Source organism: Ostrea edulis, chromosome 8, assembly GCF_947568905.1.
Source record: "Ostrea edulis chromosome 8, xbOstEdul1.1, whole genome shotgun sequence".
In the NCBI taxonomy this organism is placed as follows: Eukaryota; Metazoa; Mollusca; class Bivalvia; order Ostreida; family Ostreidae; genus Ostrea; species Ostrea edulis.
The window spans coordinates 60,662,513-60,678,007 of NC_079171.1; the positions used below are offsets into that span (position 1 = coordinate 60,662,513).

The following is a 15,495-nucleotide window of genomic DNA, read 5'->3' on the forward strand; positions in this document are numbered from 1 at the left end:
CGTGTCATTGTAATAAATGTGAATTAAATGAAATTGGTGATGAATTCCACTACATGTTTAATTGCAAATCTCTGAATGATATAAGAAAACAATGTTTATCACCGAAACAAATACGTTTCAAAAACATCATCACTTTTAAAAATATAATGAATTCCAACAAGCAATCTTTTCTAAGAAAATTGTGTTCCTTTGTAAGAAATATTAATAAACTATGCTCCCCGACCCAATGACTACTCGAATCTAAAATTGCATATGTTGCCTATCTCCATTCTCACGCATGCCTTAAAACATTTAGTGATATATTACCATCACTTTTATATAAAATATATGTACTGAATCTCTGTATAGAATTGTGTAATTGTGATGAGAAATAAATAATTTCAATTAAAAGATGTGAGAGTTATTATTCTAAATGAAGTTTTTGTGTTTCCCCCCGGAATGATAAATAAAGGTGTTTTGTTTGGAAACAAGAGATTTTAGAGGCTCTACACTTGGTATAAAACAATCATATCGTGTCCGATCCGGCGATAACAAATTAGATAATTAAGTTCTTGTTTGTCATTGTAACGCATAATTTTTTATTATTTAAAAAAAATCAAAGTACTGAAAGTACTGATAGGTGTTGAATTTATGCAGATTTGTATCAGATGCTTCTGTTATTGAGAATTATTCCAAAATAAAATAAAAGGAAATAGAGAAATACAATCAAAAGTCATAAACTTACGCATAAACCTATGTTGTGTCTCTATAGCGCGCAAATATTCATGTCTACCTACATATATACACTGGTATAGACACAACTGATAAGTTGAAGGGAACGTAGGGTATAAAAAAATATTTTCACATTTCAAATACTAAATATTTAGTAATTAAGTCCACTGGTTATTTCCATTTGATTGTAATCTGTTGTGTAGAAATCGGCTGTTAAATATAGCTACACATCATCTGCTGGAGGCTGCCATTTTGCAAGATAAAGTTATCGCTCTTTAAGATATTTCCCACAATCCCATCTGCTTATGACGTATACCGGGCAATTGCCTTTCAGTGAAAGCAGCTGATCATGTCTGACTGTAAAGGATATCAATTTGAGCATGATTATAATGAAGAGGAATTATTAGCAGCTTCAAATGAAAACACTAGTGAATTGGTATGGATTGATGAAAACGACACTCTTAATTCTTAAACTTTTAATTTTGTATTCTTTATACAGTTCATTATCTTCACTTCTTCACTTGAACATTCCTTAGCACATATGATGGACAATGACTGGGCAATTCCATCTGTATATGTTGCACAAAGTTGATTTGTTCTTCAATATGGATTGAGAGTAGGATATTTTTGTCACTATTCATGTCTTCATTGAGCTGAAAATATAAGAATGAAATCAAACCATTACTTTATAACTTAAGTAATGAATTTTCATGAAAATGCATGTACATGTACATGTATTTCATACAACAAAGAGTTTATTTTTCATAGTAGCTAGTTTTCTCTCTTTCTGATTTATTAGTACATCTGTTTACAAGAGAATTTTGCAAGGTGAAACTGTATACAGCACAAATCAGTTGATTATCACTACACCCCTGCAGTAATTGCCATGTAAATGTCAAGACTTGAGAGATTAACTGCACAGGGGGAATTGAAATGACCTTGGTTGTAAAGCTTTGTTAATCATTTAATAGAGAAAATATTATGCATCAAATTACCTGTTTCCTTACATGCTGATAGTCCAGCTTGGTCAATAGGTTCTGCATATGAGTTTTCATTGGTTTCCAAAAGAAAATGGATTAGCTGAAAAATGAAAAATACTCATAATGACTAATTAATTATATACACTATACTTCATATATACTAAACTTCATTTGTTTACTTGTACATTTTCAATTTCTTTAAAAACATTAGTATAATACAAAGTGTGCTAGTGCTGTGATGATTTTTGAAAGTATTACACGTATCCTGTTTTTCCTTTTCCTCATCTTTTTTTTAGCTATTTTCTCTTATTTTCTTAGGCTTGCTGCCATCAAATATTTTAGTTATTGCATCTTCTTTTTAATAGGTTTTGGTGTGTATCCCAATATCTTAACTTAAATAGATATTAATTTAACTTTGAATATTTAAAAAGCAGTGTTTACACATCCCTTCATATTTAGCCTGTACAAAATGTTCACTGGATAAGGATATCAAAATAAACTGAATTAGATTAAATTAGAAAATTATTATATAAGTTATATAAGTAAAGGTTTGTTGTAAATAAACTCTGGTTATTTACACATTAAGGATTATTAGTATTTACCAAGTAAAATCCAAATATAATTTATACTTACCCTGATATCCTCTTTAATCAAAAGAATCTTTCTCAAAATGCCGTTCAAAAACAAAAGATTCATTTCCAAGGTTATGTATCCAATTATTGCACAATGTTCATAGTTTTGGGGAGAGACCAGGGATGCTAAAAGGTAGAAACATGTATTCCTTTTCCTTTGACCACAGTGCAAAATTTCGCTTGAACTCACGACATTTGAATTATAGATAATCTGTAACCCATTTAGTGCTATAGACACAGCAGTTGTAATGAATTGCCGTATACACGTCATCAGCCGCCATGATAAGAGATTCTCCCATTCAGCTCAGTTTTCAGTATAAATGACAGATTAAATCTTGTTATCAGCAGCAATTATTTTTTCTATGCTAGATTTTGTTGTCTGCATGGTACCAGTTTTCACATATCAAAATTTGATTTTTGACCCTACGTTCCCGTTAACACCTTCAGGGATCGAAATTAACTTTTTTTCACTACTAGCAAATTTTAGCTAGTGGATTATTTTCCAACAAGCAAAATTGAGCTTTTACTAGCATTTTTCAATCGATTGCTGTTTTACAGGAATTTAAGAAAACAAGCATGTATCTATATCAAAATATAGGGAACATCTTTTTAAAGTGCAATAATAAAAATAATGTTGAGAATTCTTTCATTTAAAATTCAATGAATTATCAGACAACATACATGTATCATTGGTGCATTATGAGGGTCATAGGGTACTTGTGCGGCGAACTCGCTGTCCAGAGACCTACCACCTATTTACAGCATCATGTGGTTTGAAATCTTGAAGACTGTTTGCGTCAATTCATACTATATGTTCAAAACTTTTGGAAATTTCATCTAAAAAATTCTATTGAAAAAAACCCCCAGCGAACTCTAAGTGTTTGACTATAGACTACAGAAGGACACTGCGTGAAGCGTGACACTAACACTTTCATGTGTTGTTTCATGTAAACACAGACGAGATCAACATGCTTGCTATTTAAATCAGATGTCTCTGAGACGCCCAAAGTGTGCATGAAGTAGGACATCTTCGACATCACTGACTGAGATGACCTTGGCCTTAGTTATTTATTCGATCCACGTTTACTTTTTCAAAACTTGTATATTCATTCTGTAAAGCGTTTCTATGCACAAGACAAAATTATTGTAAACTTCAAAGTACAGCCAATAAACCAAGGAAATCCGGAAAAAGATAAAAAAAAAATTTCACTCGCAAAAAGCTGCGATCGCTTGTGATTTTTCACTCGCTATTTCAATTTTTAACTAGCATTTAGTGAGTATTTCCCCTTAATTTCGTTGCCTGCACCCTGTCTGGATTGTATTTTACCATTCCAACATATTATATGCACTTGAAGTTCCTCATTTTTGTCAACATGTGTCATTACACCAATATTCTAACATACGAACATTTCTAAAAATAACCTCCATACATACATGTAACTTAATAATTCTTTGGTTTATGTTAATTATTAAATTTGTATTTACATTTCTCTTTCAACAAAACGGGATGAGGTATTTGCATGATTTACACAACTAAACAATTTGTGTGCAAGAACTTGTATTTAAACCCCAGATATTTATTTATTTATTTACTTATCCTTTATCTTTGACTATGTCTGAGCTTGCTTACAATTTGAAATTCATTTCCTAGAGCTCTATGTAAATCATGTAGGAAAATCCCCGAGTAGGTAACTTCGTAAATTTGACAGTGGAATATCTACAATTTATTCAATCTACAAAAATAGTCATATGGTCTTAATTTTGCACATGTGAAAAAGTGCAGAAAATGAACAATGATCTATGAAAGGTGAAGATAACGAACGGTGATCAATCTCATAACTCTTAAAATCAATATAAAATAGATATTTGAGCAAACACAGACCCCTGGACACACCAGGGGTGGGTCCAGGCGCTTAGGAGGAGTAAGCATCCCCTGTCGACCGGTCACATTCGCCGTGAGCCCTATATCTTAAACGGAGTTATCCGTATTCAAAATCAGTGTGCCAAGAACGGCCTAACAATCGGTATCTCATAACTCCTATAAGGAATACACAAAATTAGGAGTTGGGCAAACACGGAGACCTGTGCATATCGGAGTATTGGATCAGTCGCATATGAGGAGTAAGCATCCACTGTCAACCGGTCATACAAACCGTGAATAACAATCACCATCTATTGTTCAATATCTAATAATCCATTGTGTGTAAACCAAGAACAATCCGCCAAAACCCAAGTCTACTTACGGAAGTCAATTAAGCGGCTATCCGATAATCAGTGATAAGCGAAATCAAACAAGTAACTGTGGCATTTTTTAAAAATTGATAATGATTTGTGATAAGATCAGTTGCTTACGCCGATGGTTTGTATGTATCTTTACACTAATGAAGGCTGAAGATAGCGAACAGTGACCACAGAATTACGAGAAAGAAGTATATAGGAATTAAAGTTTTATAACCACTTATAATGCATTTTATGGATACTTCATTTAATCTGCTTTTCATATGAGTAAGAAAGTCTATATCGAGTGTTTGTCTGCTTGTTTGACCACGAATATGAGTTTTCAAACACAACCAGTTTGTACAGGGTCGAATTCAAAATATTTCAAAGGGCGAGAGGTGGGCCCTACAATCCTACTTTTTCATTACCTAGACCCGGGTTGTATACCAGACATTAAATTATAGGATCGTTATTATTAGGAATTGTTCCCAGAAGGTAGGCGGATGCAACCGTACAAACTGTTTAACCCCATTGAGATCCTTCACTGTACTCACTTCGTATACAGGCTATATACGGTAGCATTGGGTCTCATTCTACGTGCAATGATTTCAAATTATTCTAGTCTGTCACGTGGTATCAAATAATGTAAGGTAAACGTCATAGAAAATCATGCACCAAGTGGACAGGTTAAGTATATTTAGCATGGAATATACATCTCACGACAAGGGTTTACGATCCGCTCCGTTTCTGTTGAAGAGAAGCGGAGTGGATCGTAAATCATTGGCTAGCGAAGATGGAACATTACCTAATCAACATAGATGGCTCATTGAGGGTCTGGTCGATCGACAGAGGATGCTTACTCATCCTTTGCACCTGATCCCACCTCTGGTGTGTCCAGGGTCCGTGTTTATTTTTCTCTTGATTCTTATATCAGCTGGATCACTGTTCGTTTATTTTCACACGTTGCTTTACTTGATGAAAGCTGAAGATAACGAACAGTGATCAATCTCATAACTCCTCTAAAGCTGAAGATAACGAACAGTGATCAATCTCATAACTCCTCTAAAGCTGAAGATAACGAACTTTGATCAATCTCATAACTCCCATAAGCTATACTAAATAGAGAGTTGGGCACACACGGACCCCTGAACATACCAGAGGTGTGCTCATGTGCCTAGGAGGAGTAAGCATCCCTTCAGTGTAGACCGGTCACACCCGCCGCGAGCCCTCTATCTTGATCAGGTAAACGGAGTTATCTTAAACGCAGTATCCAACCTGGGGGAGGTTATGTACCTTTTGTTGCAGATTTAAACCAAAAAAAAAAAATCATGTTCTACCATTTTGAGGTCTTCAGCTCCTCTTGTGGATGGGGAATGTACAGGCTGGTGTTACAACCCCCATTACCCTCAGTAAGTTTCGATTGAGTTACTTAAAGCAAACTACTGTAACCCTTTATAGACAGTGGATCAGAGGTACAAATTTATTGAAATTAACGCATAAGAATGTCTTGGAAAATTATTAAAAAAGCACCTTCTGTGGAAGCAATTTACGACAATATCAAATCTGAAACATGCACGCCTCCTTATATGGTGTGTTAGATTTATGTTTGTTCAAGCGGTAACCCTGGTATGAATTAGAGTGGTTAACATCGGGGGCAAAATATGAACATTTTCAATGAGGGACCCCAAAATGGTGGTCATTTTTCTGCCCAATAGAACATGTAAGCAAGGAGAATGTTGAAATCCATGGTTACCACCCTGCCCATTTTTGATTCGCCTCTACGAAATCATGGTTTCTTAAGACATCCGTGTTAAAAGACGTCCTCAGTACCCCTTGCTTGTGGTAAGAGGCGACTAGATGGGGATGAAACCGTAAAAACCGAGGCCCCGTGTCACAGCAGGTGTGCCACGATAAAGATCCCTTCCTGCTCAATGGCCGTAAGTGCCGAGGACAGGCCTACATTTTGCAGCCCTTCACCGGCAGTGGTGACGTCTCCATATGCGTGAAATATTCTCGAGAGGGACGTTAAACAATATAGAATCAATCAATCTTAAGACATCACAGAAAAAATAAGGCAAAACACAGAAAAGCACATGTGTACAATGTTTTAATATAAAAGACACGACACTCAAAACGATACGAAACTTTCTGCATCTAATGAGTCAAGCGAGAATTGGAACTGTTCTTAGTTATAGCTAACTGAGTCTCGACAGGGGAGGCAACTCAAAACAAGCAAAATCATGATCAATTTACTTTTAAAGGAATGCTTTGCTAAAACCCGATACGGATCTATGAATCTAATCTCAACAGTCATAAAACAACATTATAAACATTCTCCTGATGCCATAGTTCATATATTGTACTAAAATGTATTAAAATAAACTCCATGGGTTGTCCGCCCTTGTCGGGATCAGCACACCCGTCGCATGATGATGTGGGTATATATACAGCGTGATGAGAGAACTGGAAATGATGCTGGGTTGTCGTCTGCTAAATGTCTACTTCATTCCTGAAACAGACATAGTTACGTGTAAAACTGATACAGTACCAATTTTGATGCATTTCGACAAATAATGTCTGTTAAGTGATGTTCAATCCGAAATTTTGGAAATTCGAAATAAGTATAAACTTGTAAGAGCTTAAAGGAAAATCAGAGTGCAAAACAATCTGGAGCAAAATTCGTGCAACGATCAGAGCTATGCATGAGGGAGATAATCCTTAATTTTGAAATGAATTTTTTCCCAGCAATGAAATATACATCCGTATTTTCATGCTAGTAACGAAGTACTTAGCTACTGGGCTGTAGAGACCCTCGGGGACTAACACTCCACCAGCAGAGGCCCCAGACGCAGCCAAGGAGCAATTTTATTATATGCGTCAGTGTTTTGTCATAATTTGTTAGTGTAATATTTTTATATCCTCATAAAGAAACTCGTGTTTACGGCACAAAATGGAAAGTGATTGGAGAATGAAAACCTATACCTGTTTTATTTCACAGAACATGAAATGAACATAGATGCAATCATTATCGTATAGTGCATGGAGAGGAAAATCTTCATTGTGACATTAAATCTTAGGAAATGAATACAATTATTCATAAATACAAGAGTTCATCATGACTCCACTTCCACCATTAAATTTCAGCGACTGAATACAATTACTTTTTCAAATCCATTCTGAAATCTAAACATCTCGGTAAAAACGTTACCTCATGCTTAGAGAAGAACGTACTTTGAGGTTTCTGAATTCTAGCTTTGATTACCTGGTAAAGCTCTGTTTCCGGTCTCTATTGTTTTGAATTCTAGCTTTGATTACCTGGTAAAGCTGTTTCCGGTCTCTATTGTTTAGAATTCTAGCTTTGATTACCTGGTAAAGCTCTGTTTCCGGTCTCTATTGTTTAGAATTCTAGCTTTGGTTACCTGGTAAAGCTCTGTTTCCGGTCTCTATTGTTTAGAATTCTAGCTTTGATTACCTGGTAAAGCTCTGTTTCCGGTCTCTATTGTTTAGAATTCTAGCTTTGGTTACCTGGTAAAGCTCTGTTTCCGGTCTCTATTGTTTAGAATTCTAGCTTTGGTTACCTGGTAAAGCTCTGTTTCCGGTCTCTATTGTTTAGAATTCTAGCTTTGGTTACCTGGTAAAGCTCTGTTTCCGGTCTCTATTGTTTAGAATTCTAGCTTTGGTTACCTGGTAAAGCTCTGTTTCCGGTCTCTATTGTTTAGAATTCTAGCTTTGGTTACCTGGTAAAGCTCTGTTTCCGGTCTCTATTGTTTAGAATTCTAGCTTTGATTACCTGGTAAAGCTCTGTTTCCGGTCTCTATTGTTTAGAATTCTAGCTTTGGTTACCTGGTAAAGCTCTGTTTCCGGTCTCTATTGTTTAGAATTCTAGCTTTGGTTACCTGGTAAAGCTCTGTTTCCGGTCTCTATTGTTTAGAATTCTAGCTTTGGTTACCTGGTAAAGCTCTGTTTCCGGTCTCTATTGTTTAGAATTCTAGCTTTGGTTACCTGGTAAAGCTCTGTTTCCGGTCTCTATTGTTTAGAATTCTAGCTTTGGTTACCTGGTAAAGTTCTGTTTCCGGTTCCTATTGTTTAGAATTCTAGCTTTGGTTACCTGGTAAAGCTCTGTTTCCGGCCCCTATTCTTGATCCTGATCCCCTGCCAAATCCTCCGCTCATGGAAGATCCCATGGGCGATCCCATGGATCCCATTAAGGACACTGAAATTATTATACGGAAACTAATTTTAGGGGAGATCCGGAAAATCAACAGCACGGGTGTAAATATCAGGCACAGATTCAGAATAAAATCTACCAATATGCGAATATACTTTGAATTTCTAAATGTCTTTTCTCAGCCAATATTGAGAGTATTTTTGGTAAGGATGATTGTAAAATAGATAATATCTAAAATGAATTGTTGGGGAAAGAAAGTACTAATCATAATATACATGATTTGTTAATACTTGTATATCAATTGGATAGTTTATTACAGGTATAAATGACTTTTTATATACTTCTAAACGCCTAATTGATATTCTATTCAAGAATAATTGATTTTGTACATACTTCTAGACGCCAATTTCATCTGTGCTCCTAGGAAAAAAAATTAAAGATAGAAACGTACTCACACGTACAGTGTGTGTTTGTGCATATAGATTTAGATCACATGAAAACTCAACAAGAACTTTAGAACACTTGGATTCACTTATTGGGGTAAATGAAAAAAACACTCTAAGAATTATGAGAACACATCTTGAATGTTTGTTGTCTTATAAAATTTAAGAGAAGAATGTCTTGCTTCAAAGATATATAAAAAAAAGTTTGCTGATTAGAAAAAACAAACTAAGGCTTCTTAAAGAACTGAGAAAAAAATTACAACGAAAATTGTCACTCACTTCGAGCTTGCATGACGTCTCCCAGATTGTCAGCTGAAATAGACACGTCACAATTACTCATAAGTCATGAACCTTAGAAGTCTGTCACTCATCCCCATAAATATTCACAAATCAGGGAAATTGCCACGCCCCTCGCTCGATTTATGTCACTTTTCAAAGCAGAGAAATTGAGTTTTTATAGATTATCATTCACAAATCAGAAAAACTGACATACTGTTTGTTATTATACAATAATTCATATTTCACAATAATTCACAAATCAGAGAAACCGAGAAGTCTTCATCATGATTGGTTTAATAAACGAACAGTGATCAATATCATAACTTCTATAAATAATACAAAATTAAGAGTAGGGTAAAAACGGACCCCTGGACGTACCAGAGGTGGGATCAGGTGCCGCATTGTAAATTTGCTAACGTAGTATATCATTTGCGAAATTTAATGTAAGTAAGTTTTCAAACGACTTCCACCGGAAGTGAATCTATCACCTCTCATCTTGAATTGCGACCTTTTTTTTTTTTACAATATTAATTACATACCGAATGACGTCATTGTTAAAGTACTCACCAATTTGATCAGGCGTCATTCCAGCTGAAAATAGCACACGTGTGATAAATCAAAAGAATAGAAATATACAGGAGATAAATTATTAGCAAAACAGGATCGTATTTACGACATTAAAGGATTTATCTAACCACCATCACTGCAGATAAAGTGAAAGGAAATAATTCAGTAGAACCTGACTAATTCGGATGATGTTTTACCCGAAATTTCATATAAAGTTGATTTAGGATGCACACCTTATATCCCATTATTAAAATTCTATATATTTCGAAAGTTCTAAACCTAAGAGTTTTTCAACAAATTGCATCACACATTATTTCTGTTATCCGGATAAGACAGGTTTTACTAGGTATAAGGGTATCTTATTTCCAGTTACACATTTTAACAAATTTAAGCTACTCACTTTGCCTCATTGCTATTGCTTTCACTGAAAAATAAATGAAATGAAAATTGTGTTTCAGAAAAGCAATACTATGAATTCAGTTAAGATAGTTGGGCCAAAATCATTTATACGGTTTCGTTGGGACATCATTTCATGAACATCGTAGTTTCTGTATTACGGGGCATCATCTGATCGTACACTTCCTTTGTGTTTTAAATTCGTGGTTTACAGCTAGAAAATTTATCGACTACGAAATAAAAAGTGAAGATAACGAACAGTGATCAATCTCATACATGTAACTCCTATTAGGAATATAAGATTTAGAGCTGAGTAAACACGGACCCCTGGACACACAAGGAGTGGGGTCAGGTGTCTAGTTATGAGTAGGCATCCCCCTTTCTGCTGTCATACGGGCCGTGAGCTCTATAACTATTATGAAAAGAAATCTCCAGGACAGAATTGTTGTGGATGGTAAAAGAATCTTTTCGTCTCGTTTTAGAGTTCAGTGGATTACCCAGACAAAGAAACAATTTAGAGTCGCCCCCAAAAATTTGATATTAAGCCAGAACTTATGGATACATTAGAATACACAAACAAAAACGTGTTAGGGGTCATCAATTTCTATCACGTGACCTTTCATGTGTACGCCACATCTATACGTCACATGTGTTATAAGTCAATGAAAGATATGCATATATTTTTATAATGCACATTTAGGTCGCTTTAAACGAAGAAGTATCACTACTTCATTTTAGAATGAGTCGTTCTAGGAATACTTGCTCAGTCACTAACGAGTTTTTATCACTGGTAAAAGAAAGTCAAACTGGCCATGGATAAAAATAGATGACAAACAAATGCATTAGTCTCGATGAAAACCTTTGTGTTGGAAACACATGTTCAGCCCGTCAATGTGACATTTATCATATCAAAATAATCATATAAGTAAGATTAAAAGTTGCAAACATTAAATGATAACTGATATCTTAATTAAACTTAGCAGAATGATAGAAATCATCTTACTTTTAATGTCCATGGGCATGCGTGCTGAAATATACAGATTGCAAATGTAAATTGAAAAGTGTACACGTGTTTCAATTTCAGCGTTTTAAAAGGCATTTCATTAAATGTATGTAAAACAGCCATTGTTATGTTGATAGAAACTAAACATGAGCACATGGATATCTATCAAGTTTTATCTAGTTATTCGGAGGTTTCATTACTTTGGACAATTTTGCATGGGACTAAAGTGTCCGGACTAAGAAAGCCCAACATATAAATGGATTATCAGAATGCTTTGCAAAATGGTTTTTGGAGAGAGTAAATATTTACTCCGAATATAGTGTGCTAGTGTTTTTAGTTTGAAATTGTTTTCCTATACTTACATGCTATGCTGGATGTACCGCCCATTATATCAGCTGAAAAAGGTAATATTGTAAACTGTTAGGAACATATGAGTGTTATCATAATAACAAGATGCCTATAGGCCACCACGCTCGCCCCAGTCAACCTAGTCCTACTGTTTTAAAAGCGATTTTAAAATAAAGATTTAACATCTTCATTCCCACGAAAAAACCCATATTATTACACCTCAGGAAAAGAGTTTATGATTTGACACAGTTTAAATCTACATAACAACAGGGAAGTCTTATACACCTATATTCATTATTAGGTTTACAGACGGACAGGTAGTCAGAAAAGCTCCCTTGAGCTTGTATCTCAGGTGAGCTATGCATCAACAATACTAATCCACAAACTAATGTTAATGTAGATAAATACTTGTACGTAACCATTCTAAACAAACAACGTACACTAGATTTTGTATGATGAGGTTCTGAAGAAAGATACATTTTTCACTGTGTGGTATAGTTATTATAAAATAGATTTTGTGCAGAAAAATATTTTATTTTTACACACTTTGTATTTTTGATTAGCTCTATATATTTCCTGTGCATACATTACCTATTTGGTCAGGTATAAGGCCTAATAATAATAAAAAAAGAAACACGTTAAAAGTATAAAAGTGGATGGTGATACACAATGTGAATGTTAAATGTTAACTAACAACAATTATCATAGACTGAAATTGATATGATGTATAATTATATCTTACCAATGCTAGAAAATAGCATATCGGTGCTAGCCCCGTTAGCTAGCATTTGATTAAACTGATTAGTTCCGCCGGCGGCGCCACCTGGGGTCGCGGCCCCCAATCCCCCGGCTCCTGTTCCTGTTCCCATCATGGACGTCTGACCTGAAAATCCCGATGTAGGAAGCATATCAGCACCAGTTTCTACTGTCGGCAGAGGATCAATCGGATCAACTCCTTAGTAGGCACACAGAAACAAAAAAATACAATGAGTACCGCTAAACAACATGATAAAAAATAATACGGAAAATTTCAAGAAGATCTTTTCATTTATGATTTCCCCAAGATAAAATCAAAATTTCATTCTGCAGAAACTCACGTGTACTTCTTTTTTAAATCTTTCAAATGAACATGAAAACGACAGCTAATATAACATCATTATATCTTGTTTAACGTCTCTCTCTTTCTCGAGATTTTGCACTCATATGGACATCATTACAAATAACAACACACATCAACAAACACAATAAAAACAATAAAACACCACAAACAACAACATTGTAAAGAACAAGAAAAAACGTCATAGACAACAACAAAAAACGTCATAGATAACAAGAAAAAACGTCATAGACAACAACAAAAAACATCATAGACAACAACAAAGTAAAAAAAAAACCCACCAAACAACAAAAACATAAAAAACATCATAAACATCAAAACCAGATAAAGACAATTGCACCATATATTTTAACATACCCAGATCCGCGCCAGTCAGGCCCATCCCTCCCATCCCAAACATGGAGTCCATGTTGCCGGTATTGAAGCCCGCCTGGGTCTGGGTCTGCATCGGGTGTTGTAGGAAACCCATGTGAGACATCTGTCCCGTGGCAGCCGGTGTTAGTCCAAAGAAGGCGTCTGCAATCGTTTATGTTAGATTCATGTCAAAATGTGAAATTATTTGTTCAGATGTATACTGCAAAGGGGGAAATATTCGCTTTGGTTTTATTTTTGCTATATTCGCGATTATATTATTTTGGGATTATATTAACGGTCGCGAAAAAAAGAACCATCACAAAGAGTTGTTCAAAGTAGTTGGGAGTAAACACGAAGTATTCCAAGGGGTTTATCCGCGAAATTTAAATCATCGTGAAATACCGAACGATAAAAATCGCCAAACTTTAGCCCCACGAAATTAAAGCCCTTTACAATATACGTTGATGTTTAGAAAATAAAAATGTTTTATGGAATGTTTGATTGGTAATTAAAAAAATCTAATTTTTTTTTCATTTTGATTACGTTACCACTTCTACATGTGTGTCTGTACAATGATCAATCGTGAAATGGAATTAATAACAAGAAGAATCCGTACCTGTGGTTGCCACAGGTGGGATGTTCGTAGTGGTAGGAGGAGGAGGTACGTTAGTTGAAACAGCCACGTTATTGAGACCTGGCCACGTGTTAAGTGTGTGCTGAACCGTGACCGGGTAATTCCACGGTGACGTGGTGCCAACCTTTCCACTGACAGACACAGGGGGGACTGTTTTATCTATGGCGTTTACAGCGGCTTTCCCTGTGTTCTTTTGGAAGGTGATCTCAAGAGGCGTGTTTCTCAGAGTGTTCGATTTGACTGGTTCCCTGTACTGGATTCTGTTTACCACGGGAGACTTTGCTGGGGGTCTAGATAATCGAAACGGATCCGGCGGTGGGATGGCTGTAATATGGAAATTAGATTGACTGATGTAGATAGTTGTTTAATGTGCTTATCCAATGGACGCTTAAACGTGATTGTAAACGTTGGGTATCTCGTTTATTACGATGTGAAATTATTCCCTAGCTATTCAACACATAAAACAACATGGATCTGTTTGCTTTTAGATTTACAAAGATTGTTGTATTTGGAATTCCTTTTATTGAAAATTTTTGGTTGACAGAATTCTATTCAACAAGTATACAAGAAATGTAAGCATGAAATTCTGTAACTTAAAAGTACAATGACAAACTAAAAACATTTCCTGTAAAATATGAATAAATACCTTTCTGTGAAACAGTATCTGTAACTGCACCACCCTGTCCAATGGCGACGGAACTTCCGGTTATGTGACTCTTTACAGGTGTGAACGAAGCAGAAAACAAGTCAACCGGAACTGGTTCTTTCCTTCCACCGATAGTGAAGTCTAAGTTTCGTCTCCTGGATCGTCCACCGTTATTGGTTTTAGTGTTTAGTGTGGATCTCTTCACCATGCCTCCTAACATGGCGGCCATTGGGTTCATTCCCATGGCGCCCATTCCACCTGTAACGAGGGTGATGAAAAAATTAAATAAAGCAAATTGTTTTCCCGCACTTAGGCTATTTGGACGCTTTTTTCTTCTTTTTTTACAAGGGTACACCATTATATGTAAAGTATACACTAAGCGGGAGGTATATTCAGCACGTCTTCATGTGTGGTCATCGTGTTGAATGCGCTTCTGAAGAACTGTTTTAACAACAATACCAATAAAATCAATTCTACAAAAAGCTTACCGGATGTTTCCCCGTCATAATATCTACTGTCAGTATAGCGATTCCGTAATCCCTCCCAGGGGAATTAATAACAGGGTATTTATTTGAAGTTTCTACCCACGTGACTTCTTTATGGTGTAAAGGATATATTGTATTCATATCATTTCTTCAAATGATGTACATAGGAGGTAATGGATCATTCATCCCTCCCCACGTGCTGTACTGAGATTATTGGAACCGTGTTACCGCTCCACGTGACCTAATGAAATTAACATTCTTTCCCCACGTGACTTAATGATGGAATTTGGAATCTATATCCCCTTTGATGAAGATCGTGATATGCCGGTGCGGTTAATACTGATTAAATTCCATTGTTTCCGCTACAATTCCAGTACAAAATTACAATACCCAGGAGTTGTAGAAGAATAAGATAGAAAATAGCCGCAACTAACTATAAAATCGGTATCGGTGGAAAAAAAAACCCCGGGGAAAACCAGTTTATGGAATTAAACATTTGAATCAAGTAGTATATA

General features: G+C 35.6%; 1 protein-coding gene across 1 annotated transcript in view; it reads right to left on the reverse strand.

The window, feature by feature from the left end:
- Positions 1 to 6,643: 6,643 nt before the first annotated feature.
- The window catches only part of LOC125663424 (mucin-4-like), a 56,731-nt gene continuing 47,879 nt past the window's right edge, over positions 6,644 to 15,495 (reverse strand). The window contains exons 34-47 of the mRNA XM_056147751.1: positions 14,496 to 14,753; positions 13,832 to 14,173; positions 13,120 to 13,377; positions 12,838 to 12,846; positions 12,487 to 12,699; positions 12,336 to 12,356; positions 11,759 to 11,791; positions 11,397 to 11,420; positions 10,398 to 10,421; positions 9,998 to 10,021; positions 9,431 to 9,463; positions 9,102 to 9,128; positions 8,649 to 8,753; positions 6,644 to 7,049 (exon numbers count right to left, since the gene is read on the reverse strand). Of these exons, the coding sequence (XP_056003726.1) occupies positions 7,039 to 7,049; positions 8,649 to 8,753; positions 9,102 to 9,128; positions 9,431 to 9,463; positions 9,998 to 10,021; positions 10,398 to 10,421; positions 11,397 to 11,420; positions 11,759 to 11,791; positions 12,336 to 12,356; positions 12,487 to 12,699; positions 12,838 to 12,846; positions 13,120 to 13,377; positions 13,832 to 14,173; positions 14,496 to 14,753 (1,382 nt within the window). The 3' untranslated portion in view covers positions 6,644 to 7,038. The remainder of the gene's footprint in view (positions 7,050 to 8,648; positions 8,754 to 9,101; positions 9,129 to 9,430; positions 9,464 to 9,997; positions 10,022 to 10,397; positions 10,422 to 11,396; positions 11,421 to 11,758; positions 11,792 to 12,335; positions 12,357 to 12,486; positions 12,700 to 12,837; positions 12,847 to 13,119; positions 13,378 to 13,831; positions 14,174 to 14,495; positions 14,754 to 15,495) is intronic.